Raw genomic sequence first — 19,894 nt, 5'->3', positions numbered from 1 at the left:
AAAGCTTATGTGATCATATTATATATAACACTTTCTAAAATTACACATTAAATTATCTATTAAAAACTGTGCGTAAAAAAAATAGAGAGGGAAGAAAATCCTAATAAAGAAAGAGACAGAATAACCTTAAATTGAAGAAATTTGCGCTTCCCGGAGAGAAATTCGTGCGTTCAGAGTGATGAACAATAAGGAGAAACAACTAGAGAATAAGATAATGGGTTATCAATGATTTTTAACTAGAAGAAGCATAAAATTGAATCAGAAAAGAAAAAAAACATAATTAGCTTACTAGGGACAGAAATAAATGCGTATAGTTTTGCTAAGCAATGATTCGTTGTAGATTTTTGTTTTCTTTTCATTGCACTTGGGGTTCTAGGCACGCTAGGTTTGGGAAGAATGAAAAATTGGGGTAATAGCAGATAGTAGTGGATAGTAAAACTAGCGAGAAGTGCGAACGAAAGAGAAATTAGGCGGTCTGAATAAGTAATGGCGCGAATTTCATAAACCGCCGTGGAGCGAACGTGATGGCCGCCGCTGAATTTGTGTTTCAGAGGCGATTACGTTTTATCACTGGTATGTGAAAGTAGGGATTGCAGCGACGACAGTTCTATTTGACCGCTTCCTCCAAATGGTCGCTGGAATTAGGTTTTATTGTAGTGTATGCAGAAAACGAAATTTAAATACTTAATATTTATTTAAACAGACTTATAAATTAATCACTAAACTAATCTAACTTAATTCAAGAAAATATATTTTTTGTTAGTTTAATGTACTATTTTGTTTTTTCAAGAATATGATAACTAAGATAAGAGAAATAATAGTAATGAAAAAAAGGAAAAAAGTGATAATGTTTTTCATACATTTCATGTTAGGACATACATAACGATTTCCCTTGTATTAAATATAGGAATAGGGTGTTAGCTAGCTTTATCCATATCAAGTATGAGATGTAACTACGTAACTATGTAAGGTAGTTGTATTTTACATTGTAAGTCACTTGATAAATGTTGTAGAAATTTTGATTGGTGAATCTTTATCTTTATAGTAATACAAATGGGGAGCTCATTTGCTGACGTGGCGCTCATATGTTGAGTTTGGGAGTTTATTTGCTTACGTGTTGTTACTATAAATTTTTAGATTTATATTTATAAATTATAAATTATTATTTACTCAGGTTGTTATTTTCAAATTTTAAGTTTGGGTTGTTTTACTTAGGTTGTTATTTTTAAAATTTTAAATTATTTTATTTGTTTGGATTATTTTACTTATGTTGTTATTTTTTAAATTTTAAATTATTTTATTTAAGTTGTTATTTTTTAATTTTTATTTAGATTGTTCTTTTTTATATTTTAACACTATTTTTTAAAAATCTGTTAATTCTTTTTAGCATAATTTTTTAAAATTTTATTGATTTTTTTTAAATTGTAGCTATATAAATTCTTTTAAAGAAATTTAGAGTTTTAAAAAAATTTACGTTAATTATTCTTCAGTTGTTACATACTAATATTACAATAAATAAATATTTACGTTAGTTTAGAATTTTTAAATTATTATTTATTTAAGTTGTTATTTTTAAATTTTAAATTTGGGTTGTTTAACTTAGTTTGTTGTTTTTTAAATTTTAAATTAAAGTCAACCAAATTTTAAAAAATTTAGTTATGATACAACTATAAAAGGATAAGTTATGAGAGATGTAAAACACCACAATTTAAAGTACATCAATCCCTTTCTTTACATATATCCAAAATCTTCCTACTTATTCCAATGGCTGATATTCACAAAATTGCTAACATCAATCCTACAATCTACAATTTGTGTGTACGTATACGAGTGATATGGTTATGGACACTATCAAGTTACGAAAATTCTCCATTGCCATACTCAATTGAGATGGTTTGACTCAATGAAGACGCGAGTTTTCTACTAATATCCTTTTATTCATGACGCCAAGGTTATTTATTTATTTATTTAAATTAAAGTCTATGTACATTGGATTAGATATTAAATAAGTCTATATTTAACTTTTTCTTATGTTATTTTCTTTTTTAAGCAGGTATCGAATAAAGCTTGGTGTCATTGATGATTCTGACTGTGCATGTTATGTAGTCTTTGACAATGAGGCAAAACAAGTTTTGGAAGAGAGCTGTGTAGAGATACTTGATCCACTCCTATTGGTAAGATCTAACCAATATTTATTTCTAAAAGCATTAGTGAAGATATTTTTATTGGTACTTTTTATATTATTTATTATTAATATATTACGTAATATCCTGTAGAAAGGAGATCTATCAGATACACCTACACTTTTACTCAACCTAATTGATAAGATCTTTCTCTTCATCATTGAAGTTCAAATATATGATATTTCATATTTTTCACCTTCTTATAAAGTTAAGAAGATGACTAATAATGTGGATCTCATAAATAAATTCAAAGAGACTCACCCTATTCAAATTGTGAGTATATATAAGTGTACTTCTATTAAAAATTAATTTATTTTTTGCTTTCTTGGTCATTAGTAGTATCTAATTTATAAATAATAATTAATTATAATTTTAGGATGTTGACTACACCGGTGCTTTGTTTCTAATTTCAAAGACATCCTCAATCATTGAAGGGGAAAAAGTAGAAGGTACTAAGGTATTTGTTCAAAAAATATTTTTTTTGTTTGTTCTCTCAAAATTAGATCTTAATTTTATTCAAAAATATTAGTGAGATAAAATCAAAGGTTAGAAAGAAGTCTTTAATTTAACGTGGTTTTTTGTACAGAATTTGTTGCTTGAATTCTCCATTGAAGTTGCGGCCAATGATGAATCTGAATTGTTGGAAAGTGTTATTACACCAACTAAGTGACTATCCTCGGAGTCGGAAGATTCGAAGGTGGAAGGAGATACCTCAACTTGCAAGAAGATCAAGATTGAGAAAGAAACTTGAGAATTTGGATGCACATGTTTTGGAATCTCTTTTAGAGTCTATCTAATAGAATAATGCCAAACATATGTTTGTTTTGGTGAAACATTGTCTTTTATTGAGTTATTATTTTTTTTGGTTCTTTTCGATTTTTATGTTTGGAATTTAGAATTTTTTTAAATATAAATAGAAGTTATTTAGTTATTACTTGTGATTTTATTTTTAATTTGATTCTCACCGTTAATATTCTGATAATTTTTAATTTAATATTTAATGTCATAAAGTTATAAATTTTTTCTTTGAATTATTGTTGATACAATTAAGTTAGTTATTAATTTTTAATGTGTATTTATTTAAAAAAATCTAATTATAATTTTTAATTAAAGTATTATGTTTATAATTTTAAATTTAAATTCAAATATACTTTTTTTTTTGAATTTTTACGTAAGCAATTGGGTTTGAGAATATTTTTTAAAAATTTATATAATTTATAAGTTACTATATTAATTACAAAGAATTATAATAAAATAAATAGAATTATCAATCTTATTAAAATGTGAAATTATTTATACTATTTAAAAAAAATGTAATACTGTTTAAATTTTAGAAAAAGTATAATAAAGTTAATATTGTTTATGATGAAACTAAAAAAATTATTTTTAAATTAACAAATTTCTATATTCCTAATGGATAACGGATGTTTGATTAGAAAATTTTATTTAAAAATTTAAAATTTATACTAGCTATAAATTGTTTTACTTGCCACATTTATAAATTGTTATTATTATCTTTCTAGATTGTCTCTCCACAGTAGAAATACTTTCATCTTTTTTTCTCTTTTTAAGTATTTTTTCTAAATTTACGTAATTTATAAGGTTATTAATTTTTAGATTGTATTTAATTTTATTTATTTTTATCGATAAATAATAGGATTGATACTATTTATGACGAAACTAATAAAAATTATTTTTAAATTAACAAATTCCTATATTCTTAATGAATAACAAACGTTTAATTAAAAAAAATTTATTTAAAAATTTTAAATTTACACTAGCTAATTAAAAAATTCTATTTAAAAATTTGAAATTTAAAACTCTAATACTAATTCCTAATTAAGTGGCTTCTTAGCCGTTTTGATTTTTAAATTTAAATTTTTTTTATTTGTCACATTTATAATTTTTTTCTATTTACTTCGTTTACATTGTTATTTTTTAGATTATAACAATAGAGGTACTTTTATCTTTTTCTCTCCTTTTACTTATAAGTTGTTCATTTTCAATCTCTTTAACTATAAGTTGAATTTATTGATCGTGAGATTAAAGTTATATTTATTTGAAAAAAGATACTTTTATAAAAAAATATATATTATTTTTTGTAAAATATGTTTACGTAACTAAATAAACGAGAATAAAAAAGAAATTAAAGCAGCCATCGAAAATAAAATCTGTGCAATTTTACATAGACATAAGAAGGCATTAATTTCATATTCTATTTGGTAAGTTAGACATGAGAAAAAATTGTAAAAAAATTAGTGTCTCAAGTTAAAAATTAGTGTTTTCGCATTTTAGAGAGACACAAAATACATGTTTTTAATGGGTGTTTGTGTACGACTATGTCTTTCATATTTTTGTCTTAGTAAACAAACAACATACATGTATTTCTGTGTCTATATTTTGATGGACATGTATACCAAAAACAGACGCTGTCATATGTGTACTGCTTTATTTTTTTTAATAATATAAAAAATTTGATAATAAAAATGTATTATGTATAATGTATATATATTTTTAATTAGTTAAAAAATTTATTTATTTGATATTTTTAGGTATATATTGAAAGATACAAGAAGTCCAAAGAGAAGTAAGATTATATTGAAGAGAAGATTGATATTAAAAGACAAAGAAAATACAAAGCAAAGCACAATTCAAGGTAGATTTCATATAAAAAAATAAATTAATTATTTTATCATTTTTGTTTTTAGATTAGAATAATATATTTTTTTTATTTGGTATTTTTAAGTATGTCAGTTCTATATATTTAGTTTTTATTGGGTATACAAAATAACTAACATGTCATGAGTATTTTGGCCGAATGAAAGCCCATAAAATACAATATTTTCTATATATTATTTAGCTATTGACAAGTAATAAATTATTAATTTACATTGTCTTCGTAATATGTTACTAAATTTGTTTATGAAAAATTACAGGAAATTCGAGTGATAGTTCTAATGGTGTGCATTTTCAATCGGTGTTGTCGAACATTACAAATAGCATTAATACAGATTTATTTTTGGATGATTTTTTTTAGAACTTGCTTATGGGAATGTACATGCACTTTATATATTTTGATTTTCCTACTATTTATTCAATTATAAACTTTAACAGAAAATATGTTCAAAACTAATATCTCGAGTTATCTTATTGGTAATAACCCAACACCACATTGATCAAGGTCTCCAATTACTAATCTACACTCTCTAGATAAAAAAAATAATGTTCCAATATTAGTGATATTAGTAATTCGGATATCACACATGAAGCATATGATAGTTCATGTCATCAGACAAGTCAACAATATCTTCAACAAACATCAAATAATATCTACCAGTTACTATGTTAATATGTTTTTATTATTTAAAGACCAAACATTTAACTTTTTAATTGGTCTATTAAAAATAATCATTGGTATATGCTAAATAATTATTATAGATTCATTGGAGTACACAAATCGAATTAGATTGCAAAGGGATGTAAGACTGAACAGGAAGACTATGCTACTTCAAAAGAGACATGGTAAGATAAACATGATAGATTGTAATTATCACAAAGCTAAAATTTTACTTTTTTTATCTTTAATACTACCTTCATAATATATATTCATAATTCAGCTGATTCAAACATTTAACATATATTCATTTTTCTTTTTTTATAATATAAAATACTTGATGTATTATCTCTAATGATTACAGGAGCAAGTACATTTAATTCAAATTTAGATACTAAAAAAAGAATTAGAAGAAGTGTGCATAACTGAAAAAAAGACACCTGATACAAAGAGAAACATTTTTGAAGGAATTGACTACAAATCTTTCAAAAAGTTTTCAAGAAGTTGAGAATATTATTGAAAATACGACTATTTTAGATGATTCTGTGCAAATTTAATACCCAGCCATATTCGATGTTGCTGAGAATACAGGTAATTTAAGAGGTAGCAATATCAGCACTTTATTATTTACTATTGTTATGCTTTTTATAAACAAAAAATTATCGTTTAGTGTTCAAGTTTTAAAATTCAAACTAAGATATGGTTATATATTATAATTTTTGTATTTGAACATTGATTTATTGTAAAACTTAAATCTTGAGGTTGGCACAATGAAATTGTATTATATGATCTCATCTTTTTAATCTATAAATTGCATTTTTTGGTAATCTTTTATAAATATTATTTTTATACTTAACATGGTGAAAGAAAGGTATATTTTTATATAAATTATTTGTTGCAGATATAACTAAAACAATTTATTATCTTGGTGATTATTAGATGTGATAGATATTGATGACCCAGAATTTTTTGTCGGCATTGCGACGCCATGATATGGTATGAGGAGAGATCAGAGAAGTCCAAAACAGGATCCAATTTTGAGTTCTCAATATGTTGTATGCGAGGAAAGGTACAGCTGCCGTTTTGAAGCACTTGATCGGACGCTCAGGAATCTTATGTCAGTTACCGATCAACATAAGACACATAAACCATTTGGTGGTAAGATTGTTGTTCTAGGAAGTGATTTCAGACAGATACTTCCGGTGATTCCGAAAGGAAGTAGACACGATATATTAGCATCCGCTATTAACTCATCCCAGTTTTGGTCATTTTGTAAGGTTCTGAAACTGCATACGAATATGAGGCTTCTAATGTCTTCTTTGGATCAAGATGAAGGTGAAATGAAGATATTTGCTAATTAGATACTTGATGTTGGAAATGGAAATATTATCTCTGTTGTTGGTGATGAATCAGAAGTTAAAATTTCAGATGATCTATTGATTACAACTACTGATGATCCTCTCTCTCATTTGGTAGACTTTGCATATCCAAATTTGTTGCAAAACATGTCAGATTACATATATTTTCAGAGTAGAGCAATTCTTGCACCCACACTTAAGAGTGTCGAGAAGGTAAACGATTTTGTCTTGACAATCTTTTCAGGGATGGAAAAGGAGTATTTGAGCTCTGACACAACATGTCAAGCTGATGAGAATGAAGATGTAAAACAAGAGTGGTTCACATCAGAGTTTCTAAATGACATCAAATGTTCGGGACTACTCAATCACAAGTTGACTTTGAAGCCAGGAGTCGCTGTAATGCTACTGCGAAACATAGACCAGACTTCAGGTTTATGCAACGGGACAAGATTAATAGTTAACAAACTTGGCAGCAACGTAATTGGAGCGACGGTAGTGAGCGGTAGAAATATTGGAGATAAAGTGTACATTCCAAGAATGAACTTGATCCCTTCAGATTCAGGATTGCCATTTAAGTTCCAACGGAGACAATTTTCATTAACAGTATGCTTTGCAATGACCATTAACATGAGCCAGGATCAATCATTATCACATGTACGGCTTTATTTGCCAAAATCAATGTTCATCTATGGACAACTTTATGTTGCTTTGTCAAGAGTTAAGAGTCGCAGTGGTCTCAGGGTTTTAATTCTAAACGAAGACGGCAATCCAAAGTCATCAACAACAAATGTCGTGTTTAAAGAGGTTTTTAATAATATTTAGGTAAGAATAATATTATTTTCATTTTAATAGCATGTTATGATTTACACTTTTGTACAAATCTTTACTATAGATATAACTAATTTATCTATAACTCTTTTTTCAAATTTGAAATGAAATGTGTAACAAGGAGCACAACATCCAATGATTTTCTAATGAAGTTAGTAAGATATTAGGTTGTTGATAAATTTTTATTAGCTTTTTGATATAAAATTTAGGGTAAAATTAACATGCTATTATTATAGTTATATATGTTCTTTTTTTTTTATCTCCCTCCTTATGGTTCAAGAATATTATAAACTTCGAACTCTTCTATTTATATTTTACTTTGAATAAAGATAAAATAACATATTTAACACGTTTATTATATAACGATGATGATAGTGTTATACTAAATTTAAAAAATATATGATTATAAAATATTATTTTTAATTTAATTTATCAAATTTAAATATAAGCCCGTGCATCGCACGGGTTTAACACTAGTAGTAATACAAATAGGGAGCCAATTTGCTGATGTGGCGCTCATACGTTAAGTCTGGGAGTTTATTTGCTTACGTGTCGTGACTAGAAATTTTTAGATTTATATTTAAAAATTATAAATTATTATTTGCTTAAGTTGTTATTTTCAAATTTTAAGTTTGGGTTGTTTTACATAGGTTGTTATTTTTTAAATTTTAAATTATTTTATTTGTTTGGGTTGTTTTAGTTAGGTTGTTATTTTTTAAATTTCAAATTATTTTATTTAAATTGTTATTTTTTTAATTTTATTTAGATTTTACTTATGTTGTTCTTTTTTATATTATAACACTATTTTTTAAATATCTGTTAATTCTTTTTAGCATTATTTTTTAAAATTTTAATTTTTTTTAAATTGCAGCTACATAAATTTTTTAAAGAAATTTAGAGTTTTAAAAAAATTTACGTTAATTATTCTTCGATTGTTACGTACTAATATTATTATATTATTATATTATTATAAAAATTATTATATTATTATATTATTATAAAAATTTACGTTATGTTAGAATTTTTAAATTATAATTTGTTTAAGTTGTTATTTTTAAAATTTAAGTTTTGGTTGTTTTATTTAGTTTGTTATTTTTTAAATTTTAAATTAAAGTCAACCAAATTTAAAAAATATTAGTTATGATGCAACTATAAAAGTATAAGTTACGAGAGATGTAAAGCACCACAATTTAAAGTACATCAATCCCTTTCTTTACATATATCTAAAATCTCTCTATTTATTCTAATGGCTGGTATTCACAAAATTGCTGACATCAATCCTACAATCGACAATTTGTGTGTACGTATACGAGTGATACGGTTATGGACACTGCCAAGTTACGGAAATTCTCCATTGCCATACTCAATTGAGATGGTTTGGCTCGATGAAGACGTGAGTTTTCTACTAATGTTTTTTCTATTTTATTTAAAATTTATATTATTTATATTTTAAATTTATTTGTTTATTCCCATCTAATCGTTTTTTTGTTCATTAATTCTAGGGAGGAAAAATACACGCCTCAGTTAAGAAGGCTTTTGTGTCTCGATTCGTGAATTTGCTGGAGGAAGGAATATCTTACCAAATAAGATATTTTGGTGTTGGACTCAATAAGGGTTACTTCAAGACTACACATCATGAATACGTGGTTAATTTAAACCAACGTACTGATGTGCACAGACTTTCAGAATCGTCGAGTATCCCACGATATGGATTTAAGTTTGTGAGTTTTGACACTCTCAATGCTCCTGGGTATGATTGCACCTATTTAGTTGGTAAGTTTATTATTTTAGAAAAAGTATAATTATTTATTTTATTGATAATTTATTCTGCGTTTTTTTTTAACAAATTTATTGACAATAATTTTTTTTATTTTAAATCATTTCAGATGTTGTTGGATATCTTGCTGGAATTGGGAATGAGAAGACTCTTGAAAAGGATGGCAAATCTACCAAATATACTGTTATCGAATTAGAGATTGATAATGGGTAATTATCTATTTATTTTTATAAATATACAAATTTTGCTAATCTCATCTTTTTAAATTATTATTTTAACTTATTTTATTATAAATATTTTTATTAATATTAATAAGTAACAAATGTATCTTAACTAACATTAAGCTTAGTTAAAATGTTTTAGATTCAAAGCCACCGTTTTTAAACGTCTAATTATTTAAATTTAAATTTTTTTAAAAAAAATCACTTCGGATTGATTTAAAAAAAAGATTCAAATTTAAAAAAAAATAATAAAAAGCATTCTTTCCGCGGTTTATTTGTTACAAATTTAAAATAATTAATTAATTATTAATTTTTTAAATTGTATTTGATATTTTAATTTTATTATTAAATTTTAAATTTTAAAAATATAAAATATATATAATTTGATATTATTTTATTGGTAGTTACTTTTTTAACATTAAACATTCTATTTGATATAGAAAAATAATGGAGTGTGCACTTTTTGGCAACTATGCACATGAATTAAATGCTTTTCTGGGATCTGGCAATAAGGATGGAGCTGTTGTCGTCTTACAGTTTGTTAGAGTGAAGTTATTTAACGGTAATATTTATCCATATTTTTTTAACAATATATTTTTATATGTGAGCTTTTACTTATTGTTTATGTGAATTTTTACTCATTTTGTATTAAGATAAATTTTTCAGAAAAGATTGTTTTACAAAATTCCATGTATGGCACAAAGATGTTCTTCAATCTTGAAGATACAACTGTCATCCAATTTAAAAATAGGTGGGTATTTTCTTTTTAATTCTTTAGTTCCATACTATGTGTGTGTTATCTAACATAATTTTTTTTTTAACTTTATTTATCAAGCTTTGTAAGATTTGAAGAATCTAGAGGTAACATCGGCGAAATTCCAAATGAGGCTGCATTCTTAAAAATTTATCAAGGCAAAACCATCGAGCCGTTAAAAGAATTCGAAACGGTAATTTTTTTTTAAAAAAAATGGAGAAAAAAATAATTGAAATCCGTTGTACATAGATTATTTTTATTTATTCATCTTATTTATTTAAAAAATTCACCAAATTTAGGGAATTTAAATCATTATTTTTTTTTTCAGAATTCTATTTGTATTGTCTTGGCTACTATAAGTCATATTATGGATACTCCAGACTGGTGGTACGGCCAATGTGAATGCAACAGGTCCACATATGCTTTTACAAAAACTTTCAAATGTTCAAGTTGTGGCCGTCTCCTTTTGTCCATAACTCCAAGGTTATTTATTTATTTTTTTAAATTAAAGTATATGCACATTGGATTAGATATTGAATAAGTCTATATTTAACTTTTTTTTATGTTATTTTTTTTTAAGCAGATATCGAATAAAGCTTGGTGTCATTGATGATTCTGACTGTGCATGTTTTGTAGTCTTTGACAAGGAGGCAAAACAAGTTTTGGGAAAGAGCTGTGTAGAGATACTTGATCCACTCCTATTGGTAAGATCTAACCAATATTTATTTCTAAAAATATTAGTGAAGATATTTTTATTGGTAATTTTTATATTATTTATTATTAATATATTATGTAATACCCTGCAGAAAGGAGATCTATCGGATACACCTACACTTTTGCTCAACCTAATTGATAAGACCTTTCTCTTCATCGTTGAAGTTCAAATATCTGATAATCCACATTTTTCACCTTCTTATAAAGTTAAGAAGATGACTGATAATGTGGACCTCATAAATAAATTCAAAGAGGCTCACCCTATTCAAATTGTGAGTATAATTATAAGTGTATTTTCTATTAAAAATTAATTTATTTTTTGCTTCCTTGGTCATTAGTAGTATCTAATTTATAATTAATAATTAATTATAATTTTAGGATGTTGACTACACCGGTGGTTTGCTTCCAATTTCAAAAACATCCTCAATCATTGAAGGGGAGAAAGTAAAAGGTGCTAATGTATTTGTTCAAAAAATAATTTTTTTTTATTTGTTCTCTCAAAATTAGAAATTAATTTTTTTATAATTAATAATTAATTATAAAATCAAAGGTTAGAAAGAAGTCTTTAATTTAACGTGGTATTTTGTACAGAATTTGTTGCTTGAATTCTCCAATGAAGTTGCTGCCAATGATGAATCCGAATTGTTGGAAAATGCTATTACACCAACTAAGCGATTATGCTCGGAGTCGGAAGAATCGAAGGTAGAAGGTGATACCTCAACTTCCAAGAAGATCAAGATTGAGAAAGAAACTTGAGAATTTGGATGCACATGTTTTGGAATCCCTTTTAGAGTATATCTTATAGAATAATGTCAAGCATATGTTTGTTTTGGTGGAAACATTATCTTTTCTTGAGTTGTTATTTTTCTTTTGGTTCTTTTCTATTTTTATGTTTGGAATTTAGAATTTTTTTAAATATAAATTGAAGTTATTTGGTTATTACTTGTGGTTTTATTTTTAATTTGATTTTCACCGTTGATATTCTGATAATATCTAATTTAATATTTAATGTCATAAAGTTATAAATTTTTTCTTTGAATTATTGTTGATACAATTAAGTTAGTTATTAATTTTTAATGTGTATTTATTTTTTAAAAAAAATCTAATTATAATTTTTAATTAAAGTATTATGTTTAGAATTTTAAATTTAAATTCAAATATACTTTTTTTTTGAATTTTTACGTAAGCAATTTGACAATATTTTTTAAGAATTTATATAATTTATAAGTTATTATGCTAATTACAAAGGAGTATAATAAAGTAAATAGAATTATCAGTCTTATTAAGACGTGAAATTATTTATACTATTTAAAAAAATGTAATACTGTTTAAATTTTAGAAAACGTATAATAAAGTTAATACTGTTTATGATGAAACTAAAAAAAATTATTTTTAAATTAACAAATTTCTATATTCCTAATAGACAACGGACGTTTGATTAGAAAATTTTATTTAAAAATTTAAAATTTATATTAGCTAATTAAAAAATTCTATTTAAAAATTTTAAATTTGAATTTCTAATACTAATTTCTAATTAAGTAAGTTCTTAACCATTTCAATATTTAAATTTAAATTTTTTTACTTGCCATATTTATAAATTTTTATTATTATCTTTTAGATTATTTCTCCACAATAGAAGTACTTTCATCTTTTTCTCTCTTTTTAAATATTTTTTTCTAAATTTACGATATTTATAAGGTTATTAATTTTTAGATTATATTTAATTTTATTATTTTTATCGATAAATAATAGGATTGATACTATTTATGACAAAACGAATAAAAATTATTTGTAAATTAACAAATTTCTATATTCTTAATAAACAACAAACGTTTAATTAAGAAAGTTTATTTAAATTTTTTTAAATAAACTAGCTAATTAGGAAACTCTATTTAAAAGTTTGAAATTTAAAATTCTAATACTAATTCCTAATTAAGTGACTTCTTAACCATTTTGATTTTTAAATTTAAATTTTTTTGATTTGTCACATTTATAAATTTCTCTGTTTACTGAGGTAGCTGAACTTGCATCTGGTCATCAATTGAGAAAATTATTTGCGATGCTACTGATATTTAATAGCATTAGCAACCCAGAGCGTGTTTGGAATGCAACTTGGACATTATTGGCTAATGGAATACTATATGAGAGGAGAAAAGCTTTGAAAAACCAAGGTATTTTACTATGTCTTTTTTTATATATCAAGATTGTATTCTCTTATTATCTTTATTTTTATTAAGAATATTAATAATTTTATTTTAGAATTATTTATTAAATATTTCATAAAACCACTATGTGCTTTTTCTAGGACTAAGCATGACTGATGACGAATTGAAAAACCTCTGCCTTATTGAGATTGAGAAGATACTCAACAGCAATGCGAGATCTTTAAGAGACTATCAATCAATGCCATATCTTGAGATGTCTCATGTTCGCCTTTTTCAGAATAAGCTAATAGAGGAGGAGTTAGCATATGACACAAATGAGTTGACTCATACAAACTTATATACAGAACAAAAGATGACTCATGAGCAAAGGTTAGTATTTGATGAGATACTCAATGCTGTTGTTACAGACTCTGGTGGTTTTTACTTCGTTTATGGGCATGGTGGGTGTGGTAAGACATTTATTTGGAATGGACTTTCTTCTGCTATTCGGTCTAGAGGAAAAATTGTTTTAAATGTCGCATCCAGTGGAATTGCTTCTTTACTCCTACCTGGTGGCAGAACGGCTCATTCTAGATTTTCAATACCCATTACAATTACTGATGAATCTACTTGCAACATCAAGCATGGCAGTTTGAAGGCTGAGCTGCTCATCCAAAGTAGCTTAATAATTTGGGATGAAGCTCCAATGCTCAATAAAATGTGCTTTGAAGCACTTGATCGGACGCTCAGGGATCTTATGTCAGTTACCGATCAACATAAGATACATCAACCATTTGGTGGTAAGGTTGTTGTTCTAGGAGGTGATTTCAGACAGATACTTCCAGTGATTCCGAAAGGAAGTAGACACGATATATTGGCATCCGCTATTAACTCATCCCATCTGTGGTCATTTTGTAAGGTTCTGAAACTGCATACGAATATGAGGCTTCTAATGTCTTCTTCGGATCAAGATGAAGGTGAAATGAAGAGATTTGCTAATTGGATACTTGATGTTGGAAATGGAAATATTGGCTCTGTTGTTGGTGATGAATCAGAAGTTGAAATTCCAAATGATCTATTGATTACAACTACTGATGACCCTCTCTCTCATTTGGTAGACTTTGCATATCCAAATTTGTTGCAAAACATGTCAGATTACAGGTATTTTCAGAGTAGGGCAATTCTTGCACCCACGCTTGAGAGTGTCGAGAAGGTAAACGATTTTGTCTTGACAATCTTTCCAGGGATGGAAAAGGAGTATTTGAGCTCTGACACAACATGTCAAGCTGATGAGAATGAAGATGTACAACAAGAGTGGTTCACACCAGAGTTCCTAAATGACATCAAATGTTTGGGACTACCCAATCACAAGTTGACTTTGAAGCCAGGAGTCGCTGTAATGCTACTGCGAAACATAGACCAGACTTCAGGTTTATGCAACGGGACAAGATTAATAGTTAACGAACTTGGCAGCAATGTAATTGGAGCGACAGTAGTGACCGGTAGAAATATTGGAGATAAAGTGTACATTCCAAGAATGAACTTGATCCCTTCAGATTCAGGATTGCCATTTAAGTTCCAACGGAGACAATTTCCATTGACAGTATGCTTTGCAATGACCATTAACAAGAGTCAGGGTCAATCATTATCACATGTAGGGCTTTATTTGTCAAAATCAGTGTTTACCCATGGACAACTTTATGTTGCTTTGTCAAGAGTTAAGAGTCGCAGTGGCCTCAGGGTTTTAATTCTAGATGAAGACGGCAATCCAAAGTCATCAACAACAAATGTCGTGTTCAAAGAGGTTTTTAATAATATTTAGGTAAGAATAATATTATTTTATTTTAATAGCATGTTATGATTTATACTTTTGTACAAATATTTACTATAGATATTACTAATTTATCTATAACTCTTTTTTCAGATTTGAAATGAAATGTGTAACAAGGAGCACAACATCCTATGCCAATTGCTTTTCTAATGAAGTTAGTAAGATACTAGGTTATCGATCGATAAATTTTTATTAGCTTTTTATACAAAATTTAGTGTAAAATTAACATGCTATTATTACAGTTATATATGTTCTTATTTTTTTCATGTTTCCCTCCTTATGGTTTAAGAATATTATAAACTTCAAACTTTTCTATTTATATTTTACTTTGAATAAAGATAAAACAACATATTTAACGTTTATTATATAACTACGATGATAGTGTTATACTAAATTTTAAAAAATATATAGTTATAAAATATTATTTTTAATTTAACTTATCAAATTTAAATATAAACCCGTGCATCGCACGGGTTTAACACTAGTTATTTCATACATATTAAGATTCATGGTAATGATTCAAGAATAATAAATTTAATAACTAATATTTTGTAAATATAATACAAGATATCATTTATTTATGGATAACGAATAAATTAAAAGACAATCAAGTAATAAAATACAAAATATATAATTACCTATTTGGTTCTTAAAAAAGCTCGTTTAGCATAAAATTAGGCGCTATTACCGAGGATACGGTACAATACCCTGATTTAGATTAAAATAAAAATAAAAGAATGTTTAGATTTTAACAAAGACAGTTCCATAATAGTATTATTTATTATGACAATTAATAAGTTTTATGAACAAATTTTATCTCATGTTGAATTGTACTTATTTAAATCAGTTTTTAGACATGACTAATTATATGTGACACTTTCAAAAGTTAAAAATAAGTTTAAAAATTTTGCTCATGAATTACATAAAAATGTTTACAAATTCAACTATCAATGTTATTTATAGAAAAATCTTTGAAAAGATATATTCCTAATGTAAATATTTTAATTTTATTTTAAATTATGTATTGAAATCAATGAATAATTATTTCACTTCGAAAGAATGTAAAATGATGATTATTCACTATTCTCAAGTTAAATTTTGATTTTGATAGTAATTTATAATTTTGTTAGGATAGTAATTATTTCGTGTATTTTTTCTTAAAATATTTAAAAATATAAATATTTTTTGTACTTTTATAAATTTTTTTGTACATAGATACAAACACTAATTAATATAAAAAAAGAAGTTAAATATTAACAAAAAATATCTAATTAATAATAATTTTTTAATAACTAATTAATGATTAATTGTTTACTCACAATTATGCCAGGTAGAATTTTTTATTCTCAAAAAATCGTTCTGAAAAGTGTTTAGATATTTAGTAATGACTGTGTTTGAATTAAGATACACAAATTATGTATGAAAAAAATAAAAAAATAAATATAAAAAATTAAGCATTTTTGGTGTTAAAATAAAATAATTTTTATGTTATTGTAAAAAAATTTTAGTATTATTTTTTTATAAAAAAAAGTGATTAACATACATATATGTGAGTAATTTTTATTAAATTTAAATCAATTTAATTAGACTTAGTTGATAAAAATATTTAAATATATAATGAGATTGGTAATTTTAAACTAAATCGAATTTGAATATGTTAGATTTAAAATAAGTAAATAATGATGCATTTGTTTATAGATATAGGACATTAAGATAAGGATATAGAGACACATTGTATCCAAAAATAATAAATTAGTATATTTTATATTTATTCTGACAAAAAAAAACATAAAAATACTAACAAAAAAGATAATTTATTAATTTTTTATAATTATATTTTTCGTTTCAAATTTTTTAAATAAAAAAATAAAAAAAATAAATTTTTATAATTTATTTTAATTTATCATTAAATAAAATATAAATACATAAAATATTATGTCTCTATCTTTTATGTCCCGACTCTTATTATTAGTATCTTATCTTGTTTTATGTTGTTCTAGAAACAAACGCAAGATAACTAGTTAACTGCTGAGATTTCGAAACCCTCTTGTTGAACATTGGATAGATCTGGAGCTCCAACTCAAGCGCAGATCATTGGCTTCCTCTCACCATCGCCGGCGCCGTCTTCCTTTAGGTAAACCTCTGTTTTTCTTCTTATAGAATCTCCATGTATGTTTTCTTTTGTAAATTAAATGGCAATACAGATGAGATTTGAATTTTAGTAATTATATTGTTTTTGATTTCTTATTCCTCCTATATTGTGTAGTTTCCTCGTACGTATGAGGAGGGGTCCCATTCCTGTTGATGATGATGCTGTTCCGAAGAAGGGGAAGGTTGTCACAACCACCGGGGGGTGGCCGGAACTGCTCCGCTGTACCACGACAAAACCACCGCCTATCCTTCTGGACGAGCTCATAGCGGAAATCCTGCTGAGGATACCGGCGAGGTCTCTCATTCCATTAAGGAACAGCGTCTGCAGTTCATGGAGAACCCTAATTTCCAGTTCCCAATTTGCCAAGGACCACCTTCGGCGTTCAATGGCGGTGGATCCAGCCTTGACCCACCCACTCATGGCCTATTATAGCCAAACCTACTCATACCCCATAATCGGAGTGTTCTCCGTACGATCTGTGATGGAGAAGCCTCCCCATGAACCCACTAAAGTAGTTCCCTATGAGGGACGACGCTACCGCCTCATCATTGGCTCTTGCAATGGATTGTTGTGCTTGCACGATGAAGAGTGTGAGGATGGATTAATGCGCCATCGTGCCATGCTATGGAACCCCTGCACTGGATTCACTTCTCCGCCGCTTGAACATGGAGGTATCTTCTCCATTTGTGGATTTGGTTATGATCATGTGAATGACAAGTATAAGCTTTTCGCGACTCTGGATAAGAAATCACGCATGTTTACATTCGGCCCAAAATCTACCTGGAGAACAATCCAGGATTTCCCCCGTAATTTTCGTGACTGCAATTACAGGGGTTATCTGGTGGATCGTGTAGGGCTTTTTGTAAGTGGCACTGGCACTCTTAATTGGCTTTTTCACCGCTATGTTAGTTTTGTGTGGGTTCTTTCCCTTGACTTGGTCAAAGAGACTTATAATCAGTTTTCCCTTCCCAGCAGGGATTCAGATGATGATAACCGGGTGGCTCCCCAATTGGGTATCTTGAGGGATTGTCTTGCTGTTTGTTATGAGACTAAGAAAACTCATTCGACTGTCTGGTTGATGAAGGAGTATGGAGTTCCTCAGTCTTGGACTAAATTGGCCATAATCCCCCACCACCCGCTACTCGGTCGTAGTCCTTCAAGCCTACGGCCTATATACATGTTGAAAGATGTTCTTCTTGCGTTTGCTCCGAGTGGCAAGTTTGTTTTATGTAATTTAAATGATGGCAGCATAGATATTCCTAATATTGACAACTCCAGTGATGGCATGCCCAAACTTTGTCCTTTAACTCAGCACTCATCTGGAAGGATCTTTCAACTCTATCATGAAAGCTTAGTTTCACCGTTTCACTTTGGTCTTCCAAGTTGCTCATCTGAAATGCGGTTAATTAAGCCGAGCCTATAATCACTTAAAGACGGTTTGCATTTTGGGTACTTTTTTGGAGAAGGATTTCCTACACTATCTCTTGAATCCATAACTTTATTATCATTAATGTAGTGCCTTGTTTTTTTGTGTTTTATTTTTATAGGCTCTGTCTAACTGTCTTCATGTTTAATTAGGTTCCTTATGAATATCGATCTTCGTTTGCTTTAGTTAGAATATGTATTTATCATGAAATGCTATATAATTTATGTTTTGTATCGGTTCGATTTGACAAAATTGCGAGTGCAACATCTGCAAAGGTTCAGGTGCAACTGCTACGTAACACCGTATTTAACATGGAAATATGTCAACTATAGAGATTAGTTTATCAAATAAACCTTTTCGTTATCATTAATTAGAATATAAGAACGAGCCAATCTTGGCCTTCCTAAGCTGGTGAAAACAAAACCCTGTTCATATGACCATTTTTTATTAAGAATTTTAGTTCGTGTGTATGCTGTGCTCTGAAGTGTTTTGAGAGACATTTAGAATGAAAACAGGTTTAAATACTTTCTGTTTATTGCATGCTGATGTGAATAAAGGTGAATATGTAAGTACACTCCTAACAAAATCATTACATTTTGAGGCTGATTAATTTTGATATGGAAAAAGGTTTGGTGATGTGCATTGAAATGGGTGTTTGACCAGTTTTTACACTATTATGGGCCATAGAACAAACGCAAGTTGCGTTTTTTATTTTCTACAATTAGTGTTTTTTGTTTTTGAAGCTAAGGAAAAAACGCATGTTGCGTTTTTTGCATGGAGTCAGAACAAACGCATGTTGCGTTTGTCAGATTGGCATTAAAAAAAAATTTGGACAGAATAAATCGCATGTTGCGTTTTATTTGGGCCGAAAATTTTTTTTTTGAAGTCCATAAAACGCAGGCTGCGTTTTATATTTAAAATAATATTTTAATGAAGAGCCTTGCATATAAATTGCTAACTCAGCTATCTCTAACTCGTACCTCACTCCTAAATCCCTCATTTGTGCTCCCTTTCACCTTTCATTCATTCATGCATCCCATAATTGTGAGATTTTTTGGGTATTAGAAGGGTAAAAAAAGTGAGATTATGGAAGGTATTGCAAATATACGAGTGTATTATAACGGTGAAGTTATACCGAACACACACGAACGAGTCACACGGTTCACTGTCTC

The 19,894-nt window shown here is 27.5% G+C and overlaps 1 protein-coding gene across 2 annotated transcripts; it reads left to right on the top strand.

The window, feature by feature from the left end:
• Window positions 1-17,094: 17,094 nt before the first annotated feature.
• Window positions 17,095-18,974, top strand: LOC112760655 (F-box/kelch-repeat protein At3g23880-like). 2 transcript variants are annotated; one of them, XM_025808135.3, is made up of 3 exons: window positions 17,102-17,278; window positions 17,411-18,158; window positions 18,272-18,974. In XM_025808135.3, exons 2-3 carry the CDS (start codon window positions 17,424-17,426, stop codon window positions 18,281-18,283), a joined length of 747 nt encoding a protein of 248 aa, XP_025663920.1. In that variant the 5' UTR covers window positions 17,102-17,278; window positions 17,411-17,423; the 3' UTR covers window positions 18,284-18,974. The 2 variants fall into 2 exon arrangements, with proteins under 2 accessions (XP_025663919.1, XP_025663920.1); XM_025808134.3 differs by having other exon boundaries at window positions 17,095-17,278; window positions 17,411-18,974.
• Window positions 18,975-19,894: the final 920 nt, after the last annotated feature.

The sequence above is a fragment of the Arachis hypogaea genome, chromosome 2, assembly GCF_003086295.3.
Source record: "Arachis hypogaea cultivar Tifrunner chromosome 2, arahy.Tifrunner.gnm2.J5K5, whole genome shotgun sequence".
Taxonomy (NCBI): domain Eukaryota; kingdom Viridiplantae; phylum Streptophyta; class Magnoliopsida; order Fabales; family Fabaceae; genus Arachis; species Arachis hypogaea.
This window is presented reverse-complemented; position numbering and strand designations above follow the sequence as displayed.